Source organism: Gigantopelta aegis, chromosome 1 (genome assembly GCF_016097555.1).
Source record: "Gigantopelta aegis isolate Gae_Host chromosome 1, Gae_host_genome, whole genome shotgun sequence".
NCBI lineage: Eukaryota > Metazoa > Mollusca > Gastropoda > Neomphalida > Peltospiridae > Gigantopelta > Gigantopelta aegis.
Genome location: NC_054699.1, coordinates 41,201,564 through 41,223,352, shown reverse-complemented (window position 1 = coordinate 41,223,352; position 21,789 = coordinate 41,201,564). Strand labels below are relative to the sequence as shown.

Below are 21,789 nucleotides of genomic sequence, written 5' to 3'. Positions count from 1 at the left end.
ATTCATTTTTTAAATTTCTTGTTATGTTCTTAACATTTCTGGATAAAAGAGATTTAAATTTTTTTTTTTTATTAAATCATAACAATATTTAAACTTTAAACTTTTTAAATTAATTTTTTTTTTTTTTAAAGCCAAGATCTAAGGTTAACAAGTATATATGACATTATGTAGTGTTTATGTAACTTATTGTAATAATGTTTACAACAACCTTGCGATTTTGGGTTAAATTATGTGAAGTTAAAAAATCGCCTGTTTTTTTGACAAAATCTCCTGCTTTTTCAACACACACCTCCTGCTTTCCCTTGACTAAAGGTTGACAGGTCTGATTTCATTGTCTCGAAGTTAAAATGAGAATTCCTTAATGTATGTGAGTTTAATAAAAGTCGTCATTTTAAAATGTATTTATTTAATTTCAGCAAATGTGAAACTTGTACAAGTGAATGATATACACATCAAAATGTCAGGTAAATAGTGAAATCAACTTATATATGAAGAGTTTAGGCACAAAACCCGATATATCCATTTTTCATTTTCAGTAAAAATGACTTTTTTTAATTGGCGTATATCGCGTTTTGATGAGAAAAAAACAGGATTTACCCAATACAATTTCATAAGGATCAATCACGTTTTGCGGCAAATCAACGGGCCTACGTTTAGCCCTTACTGACATACAATAATGGCTTTAACTAAAAACTAGAAAGAAAATGGTTTATATCGCGTTTTGCGCCTGAACTCTTCATATGTTTGATTAAAAATGCCAAATATGAACTTAAATACAGCACTATATCTTTCTAGCTTGTATGACTGAATAAGACCAAATGCTAACTGGCTTTAAAGCCGCACACCCTAGTTCCATCCAGCGAAAATAAATTATAATTTGGTTAATCTACAAACCTGTAACACACTTAGATCACGTTTTTATCAAATGGAGTGAAAAAGCAGGTTTTATATCAATAAATACCATGGGAATCCCCATGTCCCAATTGCTTGAAACAATTTTGAAAGTTAGTATTCTGATGTCACTGGTAGAAGCACAACAATGCCTACGTCACGACAAATTTCACAGACTTGGGGTGCGTTCGTTTCACCTCTCCTGGACATGTTCCAACTGTTCTGTCCTGGTTGTATCCCCTCTCCAGATATCGTAAGACTTAGCAAAATTATTGGTTTTAAGGGTTTGTAACGTTTTTTATGGAGATTGTATTACTTGTCTGAACTTTATTGTTACTAAAAATGTTCACGAACTGTGAAGAAAAATCTCACAAATGAACAACAACAAATCGGATGTTGATTGCGCGAACCGTGCATGAGAAAACAAACCGAACCAAAATGATAACGGTCACATGATATACCAACGTCTGTGACATTAAAAATAGATTGGACCTCACTTGCTTAACGGTTTTTTCTCGACAACATGTTTTGTGAAAAAATGCATTTCGTGGTTTTACAAACATCAGGATTACCAAAAAGCACTTCAGGTGAATGGAAATGTGTATTCTAAATAATAAAATGTAAGTAAAGTGCAATTTTATTTGTGAAAAATGGGGTTTAATAGCGAAAAACAACGCCGTAATGGTTAACAAATAAACGTAACTAGGGTGTGTCCCTTTAAAAAGAAAAAGAAAAGATTAACAGGCCTCCAAAAATTAAGAATTTGCATAAACGGTCGGTAAACCACTGTTGGGGTTATACACAAACAAATTCAAGTAAGCCATTTTAATTTGTCACGACTGTAAATGATGTCTTAAATTTAATGCACAAATGAAAAAAGAGTTATGTAAAAATTTGACTTGCTCAAGCACAAAACTAATGTTTTCACAGTATGTTACAGATCAAGTTTGACTTTCATGGCAATTTACCCATTTTTGACAGAGTTATGGCCCTTGAACTTAGGAGATGTCAAAATGTGTTCTCCGGACCTTTTTTTCAGAAGACCTTGAGATATTGAGCTGAAATTTTGTGTATAGCTTTATAATGCATACTGTTACAGAATGAGCTTGACTTTCATTGTAAATTACCCAGTTTTGACGGATTTATGGCCCTTGAACTTAGGAGTTGTGAAAATTAGTTTTCGGTACTTTTTTATCAGAAGGTTGTGAGATACTGAGCTGAAATTTTGTGTATAACTTTATAATATACTGTTACAGATAAAGTTTAACTTTAATTGCAAATTACCCATATTTGAGGGAGTTATGGCCCTTGAACGTAAATTTTAAAATTTGTTTTCTGGACTTTTGTCTGAAGATATTGAGATGAAATTTTTTATATTTCTTTATAATTTCTGGTTACTTATCAAGTTTATCTTTCATGATAATTTAAACACTTTTCACAAAGGTATTTCCTTTAAATTTCGGAGATACGAAAAATTTTTGGGTTTGGTAGCAGTGTGTCCACGTCTCCTTTATTTCAAAGAATCTCCTTTTTATTTCATGATTCTGCTAGATCTCCTTTATTTCCTCCTTTTGTTTTGACAGATCTCCTTTTTTGAAAAAAAAGGCGATTATCTGCATTTTTATTGGCTTATTTCATCACAATTGAGTGTATAATTGTATTCAAGTGACTTTTATACTTTCAAATTGAGCTCCTTCTGCGATAAAACACTGGTTAATAAGGGTGTATTGTCTATTTTCCCATTCATGTCTATATTATAAGTGTATAGCTCTCCATCTATGGTGTGACAAGATAGGTCTCCACTAGTCCTTAGGTTTTAAAAAATATGGTGCTAAGTAATACTAGTCTAATTGAGCACAAACAAGGTGGTGGAAATTTCGACACTGAGAATCGGCAAGCCTCGTCCCGGGTCGAAATTTCCACCACCTCAGGTGTACTTTTTCTATCCCACATGACCATGTCTGATGGAGTCTGTTTTTAGTACAGAGTTTATTTTCAGAAACTCTCAAAGTGGCCGAAATGAAGGCTTCCAAGACACAGAGCCAGGCTTTATGGTAAGAGGAAAGTTTCACTTTGTTTTCTTTTGTTTAACCTTCTGACTACTGCAGGCGAGAGATCTCGCCTGACGTCACGCCAGTCGATATACTGTACACTATATACAGTGCATTCCTAGTGTTTTCCCTGGCTTGTTTTAGCATGGTGCAGAACCATGCCTCATTAGTTTAGCACGATCTTGCCTTAATCAGCACCATGCTGCCCTGAGATTAAACAAGCCTTCTTCACTAATTAATTCTAAAACTGCCTTTATAAAAACCCAAAAAGGTATTATTAATAAATAAAATATGCCTTTTATATCTTTTGCCATTCCTTTATTAAAGCAAGCACATAAATTACATTAATGTTTATTTCAATAAATTTTTGTGTATTTTTAATGAAAAACAAGTGCCCCGAAAATGGTGAAAATTCCCCAAAAGTGTTTGGTCTACCATTCCCCAATTCATATTTCCTGCCGTTTTGCACACATTTTTTGGCTAATTTTAATCCACAATAACTGATCTAAAATATAAAAATTTATTAATACACGAAAATAATACTTACCGATTCAAATATGAACTTCATTTTATGTATTTAAAAAAATTTAAGTGAATATATGTGAGTAAACATTATAATGTAGTTTTTGTCAAAAATTAATCCATTAGTCTAAAAGGTTACTGACACCACTTAGAGCACATCGATTTCATATAGTGCAGCGGATTGGTGAAAATTATAGAAGAATTGTGCCTTTGATGATAAAAGCATGAAACTTGGCATGAAGTAAGAACATACCAAAATAGTTATTTCTAGATATAGGGACATTGCAGATTTCCCCTATAGTTGCCATGGTGGCCATTTTTCAAAATGGCCACCATGGTCACAACACAACTTGATGCCGGGGTTTGAATTTAGCTTACTTTTTGTTCTTTACACAATTAATTACGTTGATTTATAGATATACCTTTTCACATCATGTAGCGGTGCTGATAGAGGCAAATTCCAAGGACAAATCTAAAGTATGAGCCAAACGGAATTATAATAATTAAGAAACTATGGTGTCTATATGTTCTTTGCCAATAAATAGCTTATATAATTATAGTGCAAGTATTTACAAGGTTCATATTAAACTGATTTATAGGTATGTCCATTCCACATATAGAGGTGTAGTTTGTTAAACACCCCAGAACATATGCTGAATGAGAGAGAATTGTCTATGGGAAAGGGTAGCGTTTCTCCCCATTTACTATATTATTTGTTCCTTAATTAATAATTTCTGAATTTTAATTATGAATTTATAGTATCACCGAACTCAAATAGATAACAAATTATTATTTTTTAATTGCTTTCATTCACAATATATATGATTTGTTGTTTTATAAGTAGTACAGAACGTACAGTACTAATAAAAAAGAGTCATGACTGTGTCATAATTTTGCACCTTCTTACAATGTTTCCGAATGAATACCTGTCGGTGAGTCCATTGGTCTATTTCTCGTTCCAGCCAGTGCGCCATGACTTGTATATTAAAAAGATCATTTGCTACTAACTGAAAAATGTAACAGGTGTCCTCTCAATGACTATTTAACCTTTAGACTACTGGATTAATTTTTAACAAAAACTACGTTGAGTGGGTACAAGTTTATAATTTGTACTCACATATATTCACTTAAATGTTTTATAAATACATGAAATAAAGTTCATATATGAATTGGTAAGTATTTTGTAATTTTTGTTATTTTTAGATCGGCTAATGGTGATTAAAATTAGGCAAAAAATCGAAAAAGTTGCATTTACCTACGGGCATTTGTGGCCAGCTGTCCATTATTTATATCCATTATTCCCGATAACAGTGGTTTTCTGACCAGAATTTTTTTTTAAACCCGAACTACGATTCATATTGCAGTATTTGGTAATTTTCGTTGTTGGTAAAACGATCAAATTTATTATCAAATTAGCTGTTACAGTCGGCTATCGATCCCTGAAAATGACCGCGATGTGCCGCCACAAAATGTCACGGTATTTTCAATTGAAAAAATCAAAACAAAAGCGACCATTTTGAAAAAAAATCATTTTTCTTTTATTATATTTCCGTTTCCGGTGAGTGTCGTGTGCAAAACGGCGGGAAATATGAATTGGAGAATGCACTGTATACAGTGTACAGTATGTCGACTGATGTGACGTCGGGCGAGATATCTCGCCTGCAGTAGTCAGAAGGTTAACAGAATTACCAAATGTTCTACATCCAATAGCCTATCAATGCCCTCTAGTGTTGTCATTAAACAAAAACCCTAACTTTTCTTACAATTTGTCCATGCATACATCTTAAATCCTGATTAGGTGGCAATAATTACCCTGGATCAACCTTTGTATGCCACTGATAAACGAATTCGTGGTCCCGGCCAGCAAGTCACGATGAAGACAATTTTATTGTGTTCTTTGGTGCTCTTCATATTGATATGACAGCCCTTAAAATGGTAAGGGATCTATTTGATGGCAGTGGTTGGACAGATGCCCTTGTACAGGTTGGAGCTGCCTCTGCAGTTATAGCAGATTCTTTCTTAAAAACTACAAATGTAACACACACTCATAAAGCTCACCAAATCACAGCTTGTAGCCTGCACATACTCCTACAAAAGGCACATACATGGTGCAGCCACAGACTTGTAGAAGACAAGCATCTGATGTCTGAGTGGTGAAGTATCAGAGCTAAAGCAAGTTCCCAGTTTTAGTTTGGTTCATGGTTCTTCAGCTGGAAGTGAAAGTGTTGATCTTTGTCCGAGCAATCCATGTGACAAAGTTTCTTTTATACATTGATACATTGACCAACATTGTCCAATTCTTCTTTGCCTTACATCACACAAATTATGCCAGATGGATTCCAGTCCATTTGAGAGATTTGGTAACACTTAAAGAATGTCATCTTCTTTTATATTCCGAATTTTAGAAGGCAGGTTGATGGTCAAGAAGACTTTTCCCTGCTATTACCATTGATTAGACCCAACATAACGCTGCTGTGAAAGGTGATGGTGGAGCTATAAGCCTGACAGAAAAACCAACAGCTCTTAGGTGCTGGATGGTATGTGGACCAGAGATAACTCGACTAATAGTTTGAGTCATCCATGGAGATGACTCAGAAGAAGGCAGCAAATTCGGTACATCATGAACAGACCAAACAAACACAGAAATCATTTCTTTGAGATGTCAAGTCACTGACAAATACCATAGAAGGGATCCATTTTGTGAAAGTAGTGATAATCTCCAGAAACTAGACGGCCGATACAATGCAGACCATGCTATTGTTTATACCATGTGCGGATTTGAGACGTTAGGAGACGATCAGTATGGAATATTTGTGAAAGAACAGCATATTTTAAAGACAAAGTCCATCCAAGAACCAATCGAGAATTTCTGCCGCTCTTCAAACATCCTCCAGTTCGAAATAAATCCAAAGTACAACAGCAAATGTCTGCTCAGGTTCCCAGACTTGACGTTACTTGTCAGGTAAAGGTTGGCAACTTGGATGAGTTGTTTTAGCATGAGAATCAAGCCTGGCCATCATCACTGCCACATATAGGGAAACTGAGTCTGACCCCTTGTGTACTGCCTAGAGGAGCTTATTACATCAGACTGTTGAGGTAGGCATCCTTGATGGTGAAGCTGTAAATAACATGTTGAAACCAGGAATTTCTCTGAATATGCAAGTCAGATCTTCCTCACGTATCTGGTATCACAACTACAACAGGCTATAAGGAATGATGTCATCTGGGATGTTTACAACCTAACTAGTTTGAAGTCAAGCACTTGAAGAACGAGAGGAAAAGGCACATGGAGCCATTGAGTAAAATTCCTGGAACTTGGCATGGATTACTAAGACTGAACTGTTTTCCTACCTTACCAAGAAATCAGTTCTGTTGGAAACAGTGTCAGGTCATTTGGACACATGGCTGATTTTATTTTAATATGTCGAAATTATTCTTATGTAATAATTGATATTATTTTTGAAAATATCTCAGTTTCTACTATGTTTGAAGTTTTATACATAATTTGGTGAAACGTCCTGCACACCCAGCTCTAGCCCTGGCACACATCTTCAAAATGTCCTATGCAAACAGCCAAGAGATGTCACCAGCATAGCCCGATGTACCCAAGAGGAGGCAGACACACGAATATTGCTTCATGTAGCTGATGCTGTCATTGAAGAACACACTGGCATCTTGGCGCCATAGCAACTGTTCAGTATCTTTGAACTCTGGGTGGCTTTTGGTACTGGACATTTTCGATACATGGCTGTCCATGAGATATCTCATGTTTTGGATTCAGACAGGTGCCTTTCATTGCCCATGTTTCATGGCTTTACTGTCTTCATTCGATAGTAAGGGCAAGTATGGAAGTTGGGCCATCTGGAAAGTAGCAAATGAAGTCACACTAGTTGTTGGTGCCTTAACAACAACACCAAGCGCCACCTGTGCTTTTCGACCCTCCCAAAAAGAGTACTCGATCAAATACCTCCTACAAAGGCAACCCTTCTACAGTATGTGAAAAGGACAATGTAACAGCCATCACGCTGTTGGGGTCCGATGCTAGTTTGTGCACCAGAACTCCCACCACCAAATTAATAAGGATAGCATCAAGGTAACACAAGCAGCTGGTAACCAATTTGGACAACCTTGCCTAGGGCTACCAATGCATGTAGAGAACTCATTAGATATGGTTGTAGAAAAGGATGTGGAGCGCACTCTGAGTGTTTCAAGGCTGCCATTCCTCATCAGCTTTTAGCTGTTGGTCTAGTGTGACCTCTTCGGGGAGTGTTCTGTAGTTACGTAGTTCTGTAGTTTCTGTTAAGAAAGAAAGAAATGTTTTATTTAACGACGCACTCAACACATTTTATTTACGGTTATATGGCGTCAGACATATGGTCAAGGACCACACAGATCTTGAGTGGAAACCCACTGTCGCCACTACATGGGCTACTCTTTCCAATTAGCAGCAAGGGATCTTTTATTTGCACTTCCCACAGGCAGGATAGCCTTTGTTGAACCAGTTATGGATCACTGGTCGGTGCAAGTGGTTTACACCTACCCATTGAGCCTTGCAGAGCAGTCACTCAGGGTTTGGAGTCAGTATCTGGATTAAAAATCCCATGCCTCGACTGAGATTCGAGCCCAGTACCTACCAGCCTGTAGACCGATGGCCTAACCACGACGCCACCAAGGCCAGTCAGCATTGTTAATAGGCACTTGTAACCACCTACTATACACCCCTACTACTGGTGGCTGTACTTAAGTGCACTGCTCTCTACCAGTTTGGTGGACACACTGACCATGAATGACTGCACACGTGTGTATGAGGAAAACAAAAATAACGTTGTTTAGCTTATATTCTGGAACTGTCCCTGAATTTGTATAAAATATCACCTCTACATCATGTACAATAGACATAGGTATAAATCAGTGTAATTCTAAAAAGGACACAAAATATGGTAATTTCAGACACTCGCATTGGATCTTGCGTTAGTCATGGTGGCCATTTTGAAAAATAGCCGCCATCGCTCCCAGAGGACAAATCTGCAATGTCCGTATATCTAATTTTTGTCTCTAGGGTATGTGCTAGCATCATGCAAAGTTGCATGCTTTTATCATAAAAGGCACAATTTTGTCACATATCTGCTGGACTAATATAGGTTGTTGGATGGCTAACATGTGGCAATTCTGACACTATAGGTGCATGTGCAAAGGATATGAGTTTCGGGGGTTGAAATCCCTCGTCTGCTGCACAAGTGAATTTCTATTTTCGTAATGTATTTTTTGGGTGAGCATTACTCGACCCCCCCACCCCCCCACCCCCCCACCCCATAGAAACTGCTAGCCATGGTTTGGACCCCATTCTGCATAAATTCCTGGATATGTAGTCTTCTGAGGAATGGGTTACATTATTCTGTTAGCACTATAATAGCAGCAGGGGATATTTAGTATGTACTTTCCCACAGACAGGACAGTACCTACCAAGGCCTTTGATATACCAGTCATGGGGCACTGACTGGAATGGGGGACGGGATTTAGCTCATTCGGTTGAGTGCTGTCCTGAGGTGCTTGCATCGCAGTATTGAACCACCTCGGTGGATCCATTCAACTGATTGTTTTTTTTTCTCTCATTCCAACCAGTGCACTGCAACTGGTCACAGTAGAGTTACCAATTTTATAATTTGCAATGTTAGTTTTATTCTGTATGCATCCAGTATTAAAGTACACACTTGGTTTGAAGCAATCAATTGGTCCAATGAATAGAAATGTAGTACAAATGCTCAGGATGCTCAAACGAATGTTGAAAAGTAAAGTTTGTTTTATTTAACGACGCCACTAGAGCACATTGATTTTTATCTTTAATATCATCGGCTATTGGACGTCAAACACATGGTCATTCTGACACTGTTTTTAGAGGAAACCCGCGAAGTTCCCAGTAACCACTTACAAAAAATAACGATACGCATCAAGATCTTACTGACACATTTAAACATTTGATTTGGCAGTAAACTCCATCAGTATCGGTAAACATTCCCTCCCCTTGTTTATCAGAAGGTCACTAAATTTCTACAAGGCCAGTTTGTCGCTGGAGTAAATCATTAAATATAATTATTATTATTATTATTATTAATCGGAACACCTCGCTACGCTAGATGTAGAGTAAATCGGAAAAGATCGCATATAATATTCGTGAAAACAATTTTGTGACTTCGCCCGATGTCTCACGAAAGTTACCGAACTTCAATTTGAAGGGAAGTAACTCCATCAATCAATTGTTAGAAGAAAACATTTCGTGGCTAACGGGTCGCCAATAAAACTAAATTTGCGACAGTAAATCCACCGATATACATCCACAAATCGGAAAACACAGTAGGGTTATCCCCTACATGACTCCAAATTAGTACTTGAGATAGTTTTGGAATGTTTTTGTGGAAATCGTTGTTATATTAAAAAACAAACATTTTTGGATATACAAAAAAAGTTTTATGGTCGGCAGGTTCAAATTAGGGTCGGTCGGGTAACCGGAAACAAACAATATTTTATGATACGCCTGAATATACTTTTATTCTTACAATTATACACCTTGATCACTACATTCAGTAGGTTTATCTTTTCTCAAACATCTTTCTATTTTGAATGATGGTGAACACCCTGGATTAGCTCTGACTCACTCATTCATTTCAACTTATTTTCGTGCTTAAAAGGTTCAAGCATACTGTCTGGGCACACACCTCAGCTATCTGAGCTGTCTGTGTAGGACAGTGGGTTAGCTGTAAGTGATAGAGATGTCGGTATAGTGGTCTTACACCTACCCATGCAGTCGTTAAAACACGCTCTAGAGACTGGGTGGGAGCCAGTACCGGGCTATGAACCTAGTACCTACCAGCCTTATTTCTGATGGCTTAACCACTGCACCACTGAGACTGGTAGTCTCCTTACTGTTTTTGTGAAACTCGCTTTGGGTGGAAGCCAGTACCTACCAGCCTTAAGTTATGTCCGATGGCTTAACAACGACACCTCATGGTCGGTGCTCTCTTACCGTTTTCGTGAAACATTTAGACTTGTTAAAACTTGCTCTGGCTCTGGGTGGGAGCCGGTACCGGGCTGCGAACCCAGTACCTCCCATCCTTATGTCTGATGGCTTAACGACGACACCACCGATCGAGGCCGGTGCTCTGATATGATCTCACTGTTTTCATGAAACATTTTGACCTGTTTCTTTGTGTGGTTTTAGTCTGGAGGAAGCCAATCAAGTGAAGAGAGAGAAGATCCTGGACCTCAACACTAAGATTGAGTTTGAGAAAGTCGAACAGCAAGAAGACACGTGAGTATCTGCATGTTGATTAAGACGCGTGAGTATCTACATGTTGATTAAGACACGTGAGTATCTGCATGTTGATTAAGACGCGTGAGTATCTGCATGTTGATTAAGACGCGTGAGTATCTGCATGTTGATTAAGACGCGTGAGTATCTGCATGTTGATTAAGATGCGTGAGTATCTGCATGTTGATTAAGACGCGTGAGTATCTGCATGTTGATTAAGATGTGTGAGTATCTGCATGTTGATTAAGAGACACGTGAGTATCTGCATGTTGATGAAGACACGTGAGTATCTGCATGTTGATGAAGACACGTGAGTATCTGCATGTTGATTAAGACACGTGAGTATCTGCATGCTGATTAAGACACACGTGAGTATCTGCATGTTAAGACCCGTGAGTATCTGCATGTTGATTAAGATGTGTGAGTATCTGCATGTTGATTAAGAGACACGTGAGTATCTGCATGTTGATGAAGACACGTGAGTATCTGCATGTTGATAAAGCGACCTGTGAGTATCTGCATGTTGATTAAGAGATACGTGAGTATCTGCATGTTGATTAAGACATGTGAGTATCTGCATGTTGATTAAGAGACCCGTGACTATCTGCATGTTGATTAAAGACATGTGAGTATCTGCATGTTGATTAAGAGACCCGTGAGTATCTGCATGTTGATTAAGAGACACGTGAGTATCTGCATGTTGATTAAGACCCGTGAGTATATGCATGTTGATTAAGACCCGTGAGTATCTGCATGTTGATTAAAGACACGTGAGTATATGCATGTTGATTAAGAGACCCGTGAGTATCTGCATGTTGATTAAGACACGTGAGTATCTGCATGTTGATTAAGACACGTGAGTATCTGCATGTTGATTAAGACATGTGAGTATCTGCATGTTGATTAAGACACGTGAGTATATGCATGTTGATTAAGACACATGAGTATATGCATGTTGATTAAGAGACCCGTGAGTATCTGCATGTTGATTAAGACACGTGAGTATATACATGTTGATTAAGACCCGTGAGTATCTGCATGTTGATTAAAGACACGTGAGTATATGCATGTTGATTAAGAGACCCGTGAGTATCTGCATGTTGATTAAGAGACCCGTGAGTATCTGCATGTTGATTAAGATACGTGAGTATCTGCATGTTGATTAAGACACGTGAGTATCTGCATGTCGATTAAGACCCGTGAGTATCTGCATGTTGATTAATTAAGACACACACTATCTGCATGTTGATTAAAGACACACACTATCTGCATTTTGATACATGGTTTAAATAAGAAAAACATTGGGACCATGAAATTTGGCTGGTTTTGATAGGATTTCGGTATGTTCAGGGTCCGGTTTAGAAAGGTTTCACTGTACATTCAATTATCATAATTGAATGAATGAATGAATGAATGAATGTTTAACGACACCCCAGCACGAAAAACACATCGGCTAGTGGGTGTCAAACTACATGTATGGTTATCATAATTGGAATAACAATCATAATACATGTATGTCATTTATTATTTACTGTATTGTGTTGTTCTTTATAATAGGCAAAACTACTTCGTTGTGATTCCAGGAATAGTATCATCATAATTAAACCAGGATTTCTATGTTATAACTGTAAATTAAGAATGTTGCATTGTGTTTTTGTTTTATTTTGTTTTTCTAGAGATCATTTTGAAGAGGAACTGGTCGGTCTTGCATCACAAATGAAAACCTCCCGTCTATTCTATGTAAATAAAACATTACGGTTAACTTTTCATTTTACACTTCTGTAGATCCGAACATTGGGGCCCTTACCAAAAGAAAGTGTCAGTAAAAATTCCTGCCCGATTTCTGCACTAAAATTGGCAATATATATTCATTTAATTACATGTATGTCTGTGGTAATAAATTAATTTAACACTGGTGTACTGTAGCATTCACTGGCATGACAAAATATCCCATATCCATGTATGTTTTACTTATGCTAATTTCCCAAACCTATCAGACATGGGACCAGAGACGGATCTAAGGGGGAGTGGGTGGTCCCCAGGAGCCCGGACACCCCCTAAATTTTGTGAGTTATAATTTTATTATATATTAATTTTAAATTTTGTTTCAATCACAACCAAACCTCCCCCAAAATTCCATTGGCATTCCCCCCCCCCCCCCCCCCCCCAAATGGGTTTTCTGGATTCGCCACTGGGGACCCTGGCGAAAAATCCCTATTGTCAATTTATAGTCCTTCCCAGCCTCATTGTTTTCTGTAAATAAGTTCAGTTTCGTTTAAAAGGAGAAGGAAAAACAGAAATGTTTTAGAAATAACAAAAAAGCGCTATGTTTGTGTGCAATTTAAAAAACAGTTGATTCAGGAATAAATAGGTTGTATATATATAGTTAGAAAACCACGTTCCCTGCTGGGAAGAGCTACATGTATAGAGCTAATGAAGAACCTTTATTCTGTTGCAGTTTGTCTGGATAAAAGAAACTGCATCTATGGCTGCACATTTTCATATATAATTGTTGGTCATGACAAGTATATATGAACATGTGTAGCCATAGCATAAAAGTTCTTAAGTAAATTAATTTGTAAATAGAATTGAAAAATATTAAGTAGAGTTTAAATGTGTATTCATGTTTGTTTAATACATATTTTAGAATATATCTAGTTCAACTATATAATAAATTGTAATAGTACTTCAATATTTGCAGCCTTACTCCTACTAACTTGAAAAACATCTGAAGTTTGTAAATATTGGGGTTTTTTTTAGGAAAACGAGAATGTGGAGAAAGAAATCGTTTCATCAGAAAATGAAATAACTGACCTCGAAGGGAAATGTAAGTTAAATTGTAATTCAGTAAAAAAATTAATATCAGAACTTTATTTAATTACTTTTGAAAGTTGATTTAATATATATAAGCTTAAGATTGCACTATTCTGAGCACCTGATATTTAAAAGTACAGTAAGGTAATATGTATAGCAGTCATCCCCAGAAAGACCAGTCTAAGATACAGAGAGATTATTACCAGTGTTTTTCGGTGTGGTCCGTATCATATATTAGGAATAAAAATTGTATTATGCGAGCCTCTGGTGAGCCGAAATACATGAGGGTAATTAATCTCTTTATCATATAATCTCAATCTTGGAACAACATGTTTTTGTAAACTGTACACGCAACTTTAATTCCAGTCCGCCATTACTAGATATTAAAATGACGTAAAAATATGTGGTGCGGTGTATTTTTGAATGGAATTGACGTCAAACTCGAATGACGTCATTTTGGATGTCCTTACATGAAAAAAAACTAGGGCTTAACACTGAACAGCTTTCAGTGTCAAATTGCCATTGAAATGTTTTTATTTGATGACTATGAATGCATACATCAATTATGGAGTGTCACACAAGTACGTTTGCTTAAATGTCAATAGACCTAGTGCTGTGACCTCGATTAATTTATATCTATTTTGCAAAGTTATCAACTTCTTAAAGTATGTGATCTTAAAAATATCACATACTTTGATTGCACTGAAAATGTAAGATATTATATGATAAACATGTATATTACATGACTCTCGCTAAGAGCAAATAAATTAATTGTATTCATTTGCTAAAAACTCGATTTTTGGTGGCATTTCTAAATTACAGGAATGTGAGAGCTACGCGGAAACGCGTAAATGCGCTTTTCCATTTCGTCTAAAAAAAACCCCAAAACATAATGTCCAGCATTCAGTACTCATTTGCATGTTTTCAAGGTTTCAAGTTTATGATGTGTGCTTTATATTACAAGTTATAACCAGTTTAGATTTGGTAGCATTGAATGCAATTTTTGGCAGTTCCAGGGGTTGCAAACAGTTTTTCTTCAGGGGTCCCTGAGCGGACCCTGGACCCTGGCCGCAGTAAGCTTTTTTATTCCATCCCCTCTCACATCCCTGAAATTAGTATGTGTGAGTGCATGTATACACCCTTCCTCCCCCACCCACTTCTTCCAGCACCCTCTTCCTCGATCTGTGTGTGACTTCAAGCCTGGATTCTTTTGCAGAAAGGCTCGGGTTGGAATCGCTTCAATGGAAATTGATATATGTGTGATGGTTACAGATTTGTGTGTGTTTGTTTTCAGCGTGTGAGAATCACCAGCTAATTGAGCAGCTGACGAAGGACCTGTGTCGAATAAAGTCTCACATCAGCATTGATGACGACGGAATCTCGGACGAGACGCGGAGATTAGTCTGGTAATACTCACTACAAAACTGATCATCCTAACGTTCATAAGTCCTCTACTGGTCCAACCGGAGGGGAGTACAGGTTTCATCTCCATCCTTCTGTCTGTCTGTCTGTCTGTCTGGCTGTCTGTCTGATAATTGGTCTGGTAATAATCACTATAAGACTGATCAACCTAATGTTTATTGGTACCCATTTCCATTAACAGCTAGGGATCTTTTATATGCACTTTTTTTTACAGACAGGACAGCACATACCATGACTTTTGATACACCAGTAATGGGGAACAGAATGGGTGCACCTAGATGGGTTGTGGATCAAAACCTTAAATGGTACCAGCAACATGTTCATTTACATTAGCAGCTAGGGATCTTTTATATGCACCTTTTCAGCACATACCACGACCTTTGATACACCAGTTGTCGCAAACAGAATGGATGCACCTAGATGGTTCAGTCCTACTATCAAAGAACCTCAGGTGAGCACTGTATAGACTGAGCTAGATCCCACCCCCAAGGAGGATTGAGACAAGCACTCTACCCACTAAGCTACATGTTGATCCTGCCCCCCAAGGAGGAATGAGACAATCACTCTACCCACCGAGCTGGACCCCGACACCAAGGAGGATTGAGACAATCACTCTACCCACTGAGCTGGACCCCGACACCAAGGAGGATTGAGACAATCACTCTACCCACCGAGCTGGACCCCGACACCAAGGAGGATTGAGACAATCACTCTACCCACCGAGCTGGACCCCGACACCAAGGAGGATTGAGACAAGCACACCACCGAGCTGGACCCCGACACCAAGGAGGACTGAGACAAGCACTCTACCCACCGAGCTAGACCCCGACACCAAGGAGGATTGAGACAAGCACTCTACCCACTAAGCTACATGTTGATCCTGCCCCCCAAGGAGGATTGAGACAATCACTCTACCCACCGAGCTGGACCCCGACACCAAGGAGGATTGAGACAATCACTCTAACCATCGAGCTGGACCCCGACACCAAGGAGGATTGAGACAAGCACTCTACCCACCGAGCTGGACCCAGACACCAAGGAGGATTGAGACAATCACTCTACCCACCGAGCTGGACCCAGACACCAAGGAGGATTGAGACAATCACTCTACCCACCGAGCTGGACCCCGACACCAAGGAGGATTGAGACAAGCACTCTACCCACCGAGCTGGACCCCGACACCAAGGAGGATTGAGACAATCACTCTACCCACCGAGCTGGACCCCGACACCAAGGAGGATTGAGACAAGCACTCTACCCACCGAGCTGGACCCCGACACCAAGGAGGATTGAGACAAGCACTCTACCCACTAAGCTACATCTTGATCCTGCCCCCCAAGGAAGATTAAGGCACAGCAGTATAGTAATGCTTCTTATTGAGCTCTTTTTCTGTCTTATCCTACTAGTCTAACAAAGTAGCTCAGGCGAGCGCTCTACCCACTGAGCTAGACACCGCCCCCAAGGAGGATTTGAGGCACAACAGTATAATAATGCTTCTTATTGATCTCTTTTATCGGTCTTAATTATTATTACATATTTTATTATCTCATTGAACTGGTTTATACTCATACCACCTTAGTGTTTGCTTCTGTTTTCACTATATGTTGATGTGTTTTTATCCCAGGCTGATGGTGAAGAAAGAGAATCATTCGCTGCACAAGTTTCTGAACCGACTGCAGGATGAGCTGGACAGCATTAACGAAAATCTGGAGGACTCGATGATGTGAAATCTGTCCTATACCCATTGTTACAGCATTCACGAAACTGTTGACGCGATGATGTAAAATATGTCCTACCCATTGTTACAGCATTCACGAAACTCTGTCGACTCGATGATGTAAAATCTGTCCTACCCATTGTTACTGCATTCACTAAACTCTGTTGACTCGATGATGTAAAATCTCCTACCCATTGTTACTGCCTTCACTAAACTCTGTTGACTCAATAATGTGAAATCTGTCCTTCCCATTGTTACTGCATTCACTAAACTCTGTTGACTCGATGATGTCAAATATGTCCTACCCATTGTTACAACATTCACAAAACTCTGTTGACTCGATGATGTAAAATATGTCCTACCCATTACAGCATTCACAAAACTCTGTTGACTCGATGATGTAAAATCTGTCCTACCCATTGTTACTGCATTCGCTAAACTCTGTTGACTCGATGATCTGAGATATGTCCTACCCATTGTTACAGCATTCACAAAACTGTTGACTCGATGATGTAAAATATGTCCTACCCATTGTTACAGCATTCACAAAACTCTGTTGACTCGATGATGTAAAATCTGTCCTACCCATTGTTACTGCATTCGCTAAACTCTGTTGACTCGATGATGTGAGATATGTCCTACCCATTGTTACAGCATTCACAAAACTCTGTTGACTCGATGATGTAAAATATGTCCTACCCATTGTTACAGCATTCACAAAACTGTTGACTCGATGATATGAAATCTGTCCTACCCATTGTTACAGCATTCACAAAACTCTGTTGACTCGATGATGTAAAATATGTCCTACCCATTGTTACTGCATTCACTTAACTCTGTTGACTCGATGATGTAAAATCTCTCCTACCCATTGTTACTGCATTCACTAAACTCTGTTGACTCGATGATGTGAAATCTGTCCTACCCATTGTTACTGCATTCACTAAACTCTGTTGACTCGATGATGTGAAATCTGTCCTACCCATTGTTACTGCATTCACTAAACTCTGTTGACTCGATGATGTCAAATCTCTCCTACCCATTGTTACTGCGTTCACTAAACTCTGTTGACTCGATGATGTAAAATGTCCTACTGCCCATTGTTGACTCGATGATGTAAAATTACTGCGTTCACTAAACTCTGTTGACTCGATGATGTAAAATGTCCTACCCATTCTTACTGCGTTCACTAAACTCTGTTGACTCGATGATGTCAAATCTCTCCTACCCATTGTTATCACTAAACTCTGTTGACTCGATGATGTAAAATGTCCTACCCAACGTTCACTCTGTTACTGCATTCACTAAACTCTGTTGACTCGATGATGTGAAATCTGTCCTACCCATTGTTACTGCATTCACTAAACTCTGTTGACTCGATGATGTCAAATCTCTCCTACCCATTGTTACTGCATTCACTAAACTCTGTTGACTCGATGATGTGAAATCTGTCCTACCCATTGTTACTGCGTTCACTAAACTCTGTTGACTCGATGATGTGAAATCTGTCCTACCCATTGTTACTGCATTCACTAAACTCTGTTGACTCGATGATGTGAAATCTGTCCTACCCATTGTTACTGCATTCACTAAACTCTGTTGACTCGATGATGTCAAATCTCTCCTACCCATTGTTACTGCGTTCACTAAACTCTGTTGACTCGATGATGTAAAATGTCCTACCCATTCTTACTGCGTTCACTAAACTCTGTTGACTCGATGATGTAAAATCTCTCCTACCCATTGTTATTGCATTCACTAAACTCTGTTGACTCGATGATGTGAAATCTGTCCTACCCATTGTTACTGCATTCACTAAACTCTGTTGACTCGATGATGTCAAATCTCTCCTACCCATTGTTACTGCATTCACTAAACTCTGTTGACTCGATATGAAATCTGTCCTACCCATTGTTACAGCATTCACTAAACGCTGTTGACTCAATGATGTAAAATATGTCCTACCCATTGTTACAGCATTCACGAAACTGTTGACAGAATGATGTAAAATATGTCCTACCCATTGTTACAGCATTCACTAAACTCTGTTGACTTGATAATGTAAAATATGTCCTACCCATTGTTACTGCATTCACTAAACTCTGTTGACTTGATGTAAAATATGTCCTACCCATTGTTACAGCATTCACAAAACTGTTGACTAGATGATATGAAATCTGTCCTACCCATTGTTACAGCATTCACTAAACTCTGGTGACTCAATGATGTAAAATATGTCCTACCCATTGTTACAGCATTCACGAAACTGTTGACAGAATGATGTAAAATATGTCCTACCCATTGTTACAGCATTCACTAAACTCTGTTGACTCGATGATGTGAAATCTGTCCTACCCATTGTTACTGCATTCACTAAACTGTTGACTCGATGATGTCAAATCTCTCCTTCCCATTGTTACTGCATTCACTTAACTCTGTTGACTCGATGATGTAAAATCTCTCCTACCCATTGTTACTGCATTCACTAAACTCTGTTGACTCGATGATGTGAAATCTGTCCTACCCATTGTTACTGCATTCACTAAACTCTATTGACTCTATAATGTAAAATGTCCTACCCATTGTTACTGCATTCACTAAACTGTTGACTCAATAATGTGAAATCTGTCCTACACATTGTTACTGCATTCACTAAACTCTGTTGACTCGATGATGTAAAATATGTCCTACACATTGTTACTCCATTCACTAAACTCTGTTGACTCGATGATGTAAAATATGTCCTACTCATTGTTACTGCATTCACGAAAGTCTGGAGGACTCTATGAAGTGAAATCTGTCCTATACCCATTGTTACAGCATTCACGAAACATGAAACTAAAAATAGCTGTATCTTTCTTTATTTTTAACAATAGGTGGGTGTTTAGGATGCCATGGGCTGACATGCATACATCTGAGCTGAAGATTTTCAAATAACTGGTCTGCTACCTTAGAGCAAGTTTGTCATCAATTATCTCCCTTGTCATATATAGTGACAAAAGAAATATTACAGCTTAATAGTTATAATATACTAGAAGACTAAATAGCATTGCTGTAATTATCAAAAACAATATATATGTAATAAAATATGTTTAAAACATTATTAAATCTACGAGTCGATCAATAGATCTACATCAAAGTGCAATCCCTGCCAATTATTTAGTGGTTATAACGACGTCTATGATTGGTACCTGCTTCTGACCTGCACATTTACAAATCACCAGAAAAACAAGAAGTAATTATTCCTTGTTGCTTCAGTATTTTGGGGAATATAATTGTCTACTTTATATTTTCTCCAAATCAGATTGGGTGGTTTATACAATGATATAGTTTATTTGTGACTTTTACTTCACCTAATGCATAAACTGCTTCTGGTAGTATACCATTATGACGTTTTAATTGTTTATTTGGATTCAATTTCTATTTTGTACTCAACTGCATTACATAATGACTTATTAGTGTTTGAATAAATTAGTTTTACACTAACATTATAATTTTGATCGAGTTGAGTTTCTAAGAAGTGTGACCAGTGTTTGTACGTAGTAACGGTATAATTTCCGCCCGCACCCCTCCAACAATATTTGTTAGAATTAGTGTAAGTTTAGGGTTAGGGTTAGTTATATACAATACCTTTTTAAACATTTTGTTCTATAAAGCAACATAATCTTTATATTTCGTAATCCAGTATCACTACGTTTTGCCTTTGAAATTTTGACTATTCTTTGAAAATTTCCTCCAATACGGTGCTTTTGTTGGTGCTTTTGGTAGAAATATAGCACAGAAGACACAATGAGGCATTATGGGACTAAAGGTTCGTTTTATTCCGTAAACACTGTTCATTCCATCAAAATACACGCTATGAGATTTAAAAGTATTAAAATGCAGTCTCATTTGTTGATCCACTGCGTGGCCGAGTGGATACAGTGCTCAGCTACAGTCCCGATGGTCTGGAGTTCAAATCCAGACCCTATCACTCAATACTCCAAATCGGGGGGTGCGGGCGGAAATCTTTCCGCAGTAACAGTGTCAGATTTAGAATAACAGCCAATCATTTGATAAATGTAACATTGTAACCATTGTTGACTAAACTATATTGTTACAGTTAAGAGTTCCATTCCATCCCATTTAATTGTTTATGGTTTCAGAATTGTTTACATGTTATTTATTAGTTACGGTACAAAGTTAAATGATGCCATGTATCCAATGCAATTAATATACATGTTACTAAAGGTGCAGACCATAGTTTTAACCCATAAAAAAATCGACACTAAGTTTAGTGAATTTACAAACCTGTAACTCATTTGGATAATGTACAATAGAGTGAAAGAAGAGTGTGATGTTAAACTGGGAAATGTCCTTTAAAATAGACTAGAACTTGAATCAATAAACCGTACTACTTCTAAGACGCACATGCATTTTTAAAAATATGAAAAATGGTGGGGTTTTTGGTATTAGAAACACTTTGGTCCTACGGAAGTGGATAATCTAAACAATAAAATATAAGTAATGTTTGATTTCAGTGATCATAAACGGCTCTAATAGAGATAAATATGCCTTAGTGTTTAAAAACTAGGGTCTGTCGCTTTAAGTTATATAATCGTTAATATTTTAATTAGATGTTACTGTTAAATATTTTATTCATACTATATTGTTAAATATTGAATTATATGTTTTGACATGTTCATTAAACCAAATTATGTTGAAATTTTATTCATATGATATTGTTAACTATTGAATTATATGTTGTTACATCTACAGTAAACCAGATTAAACTATTTCACTTTGTTAATAAATTTAATACTGAGCCATATTATTTACCTTCAGAAACAGAAAACAGTTTAGTGGTGGGCCACATGTTGAATGTGATTCAATAATCAAGTTGTTTGATCATTCCTTACTACACTGTGTCAAGCAAACAAAGCTTGCGGAAATGGGACGAAGCACAGTGGTAAAGCGCTCGCTCGATGCACGTCGGTCTGAGATCGATCCCAGTCGGTGGGCCCATTGGGCTATTTCTCGTTCCAGCCAGTGCACCATGACTGGTATATCAAAGACTGGTATGTACT

At 37.8% G+C, this 21,789-nt stretch overlaps 1 protein-coding gene across 3 annotated transcripts in view; it reads left to right on the top strand.

Annotated features, from left to right (window-relative positions):
• The window catches only part of LOC121375056 (synaptonemal complex central element protein 1-like), a 29,837-nt gene extending 9,626 nt beyond the window's left edge, over nt 1-20,211 (top strand). For 2 of the 3 annotated variants that reach the window (XM_041502290.1, XM_041502278.1), the window contains 7 exons: nt 417-464; nt 2,891-2,945; nt 10,681-10,770; nt 12,447-12,510; nt 13,531-13,597; nt 14,879-14,990; nt 16,631-17,808. In XM_041502290.1, coding sequence (XP_041358224.1) covers nt 417-464; nt 2,891-2,945; nt 10,681-10,770; nt 12,447-12,510; nt 13,531-13,597; nt 14,879-14,990; nt 16,631-16,733 — 539 coding nt within the window. In that variant the 3' untranslated portion in view covers nt 16,734-17,808. Of the gene's footprint in view, nt 1-416; nt 465-2,890; nt 2,946-10,680; nt 10,771-12,446; nt 12,511-13,530; nt 13,598-14,878; nt 14,991-16,630; nt 17,809-19,599 lie in introns of those variants that run through there. The other variant, XR_005958274.1, reaches the window with a different exon arrangement.
• Nucleotides 20,212-21,789: the final 1,578 nt, after the last annotated feature.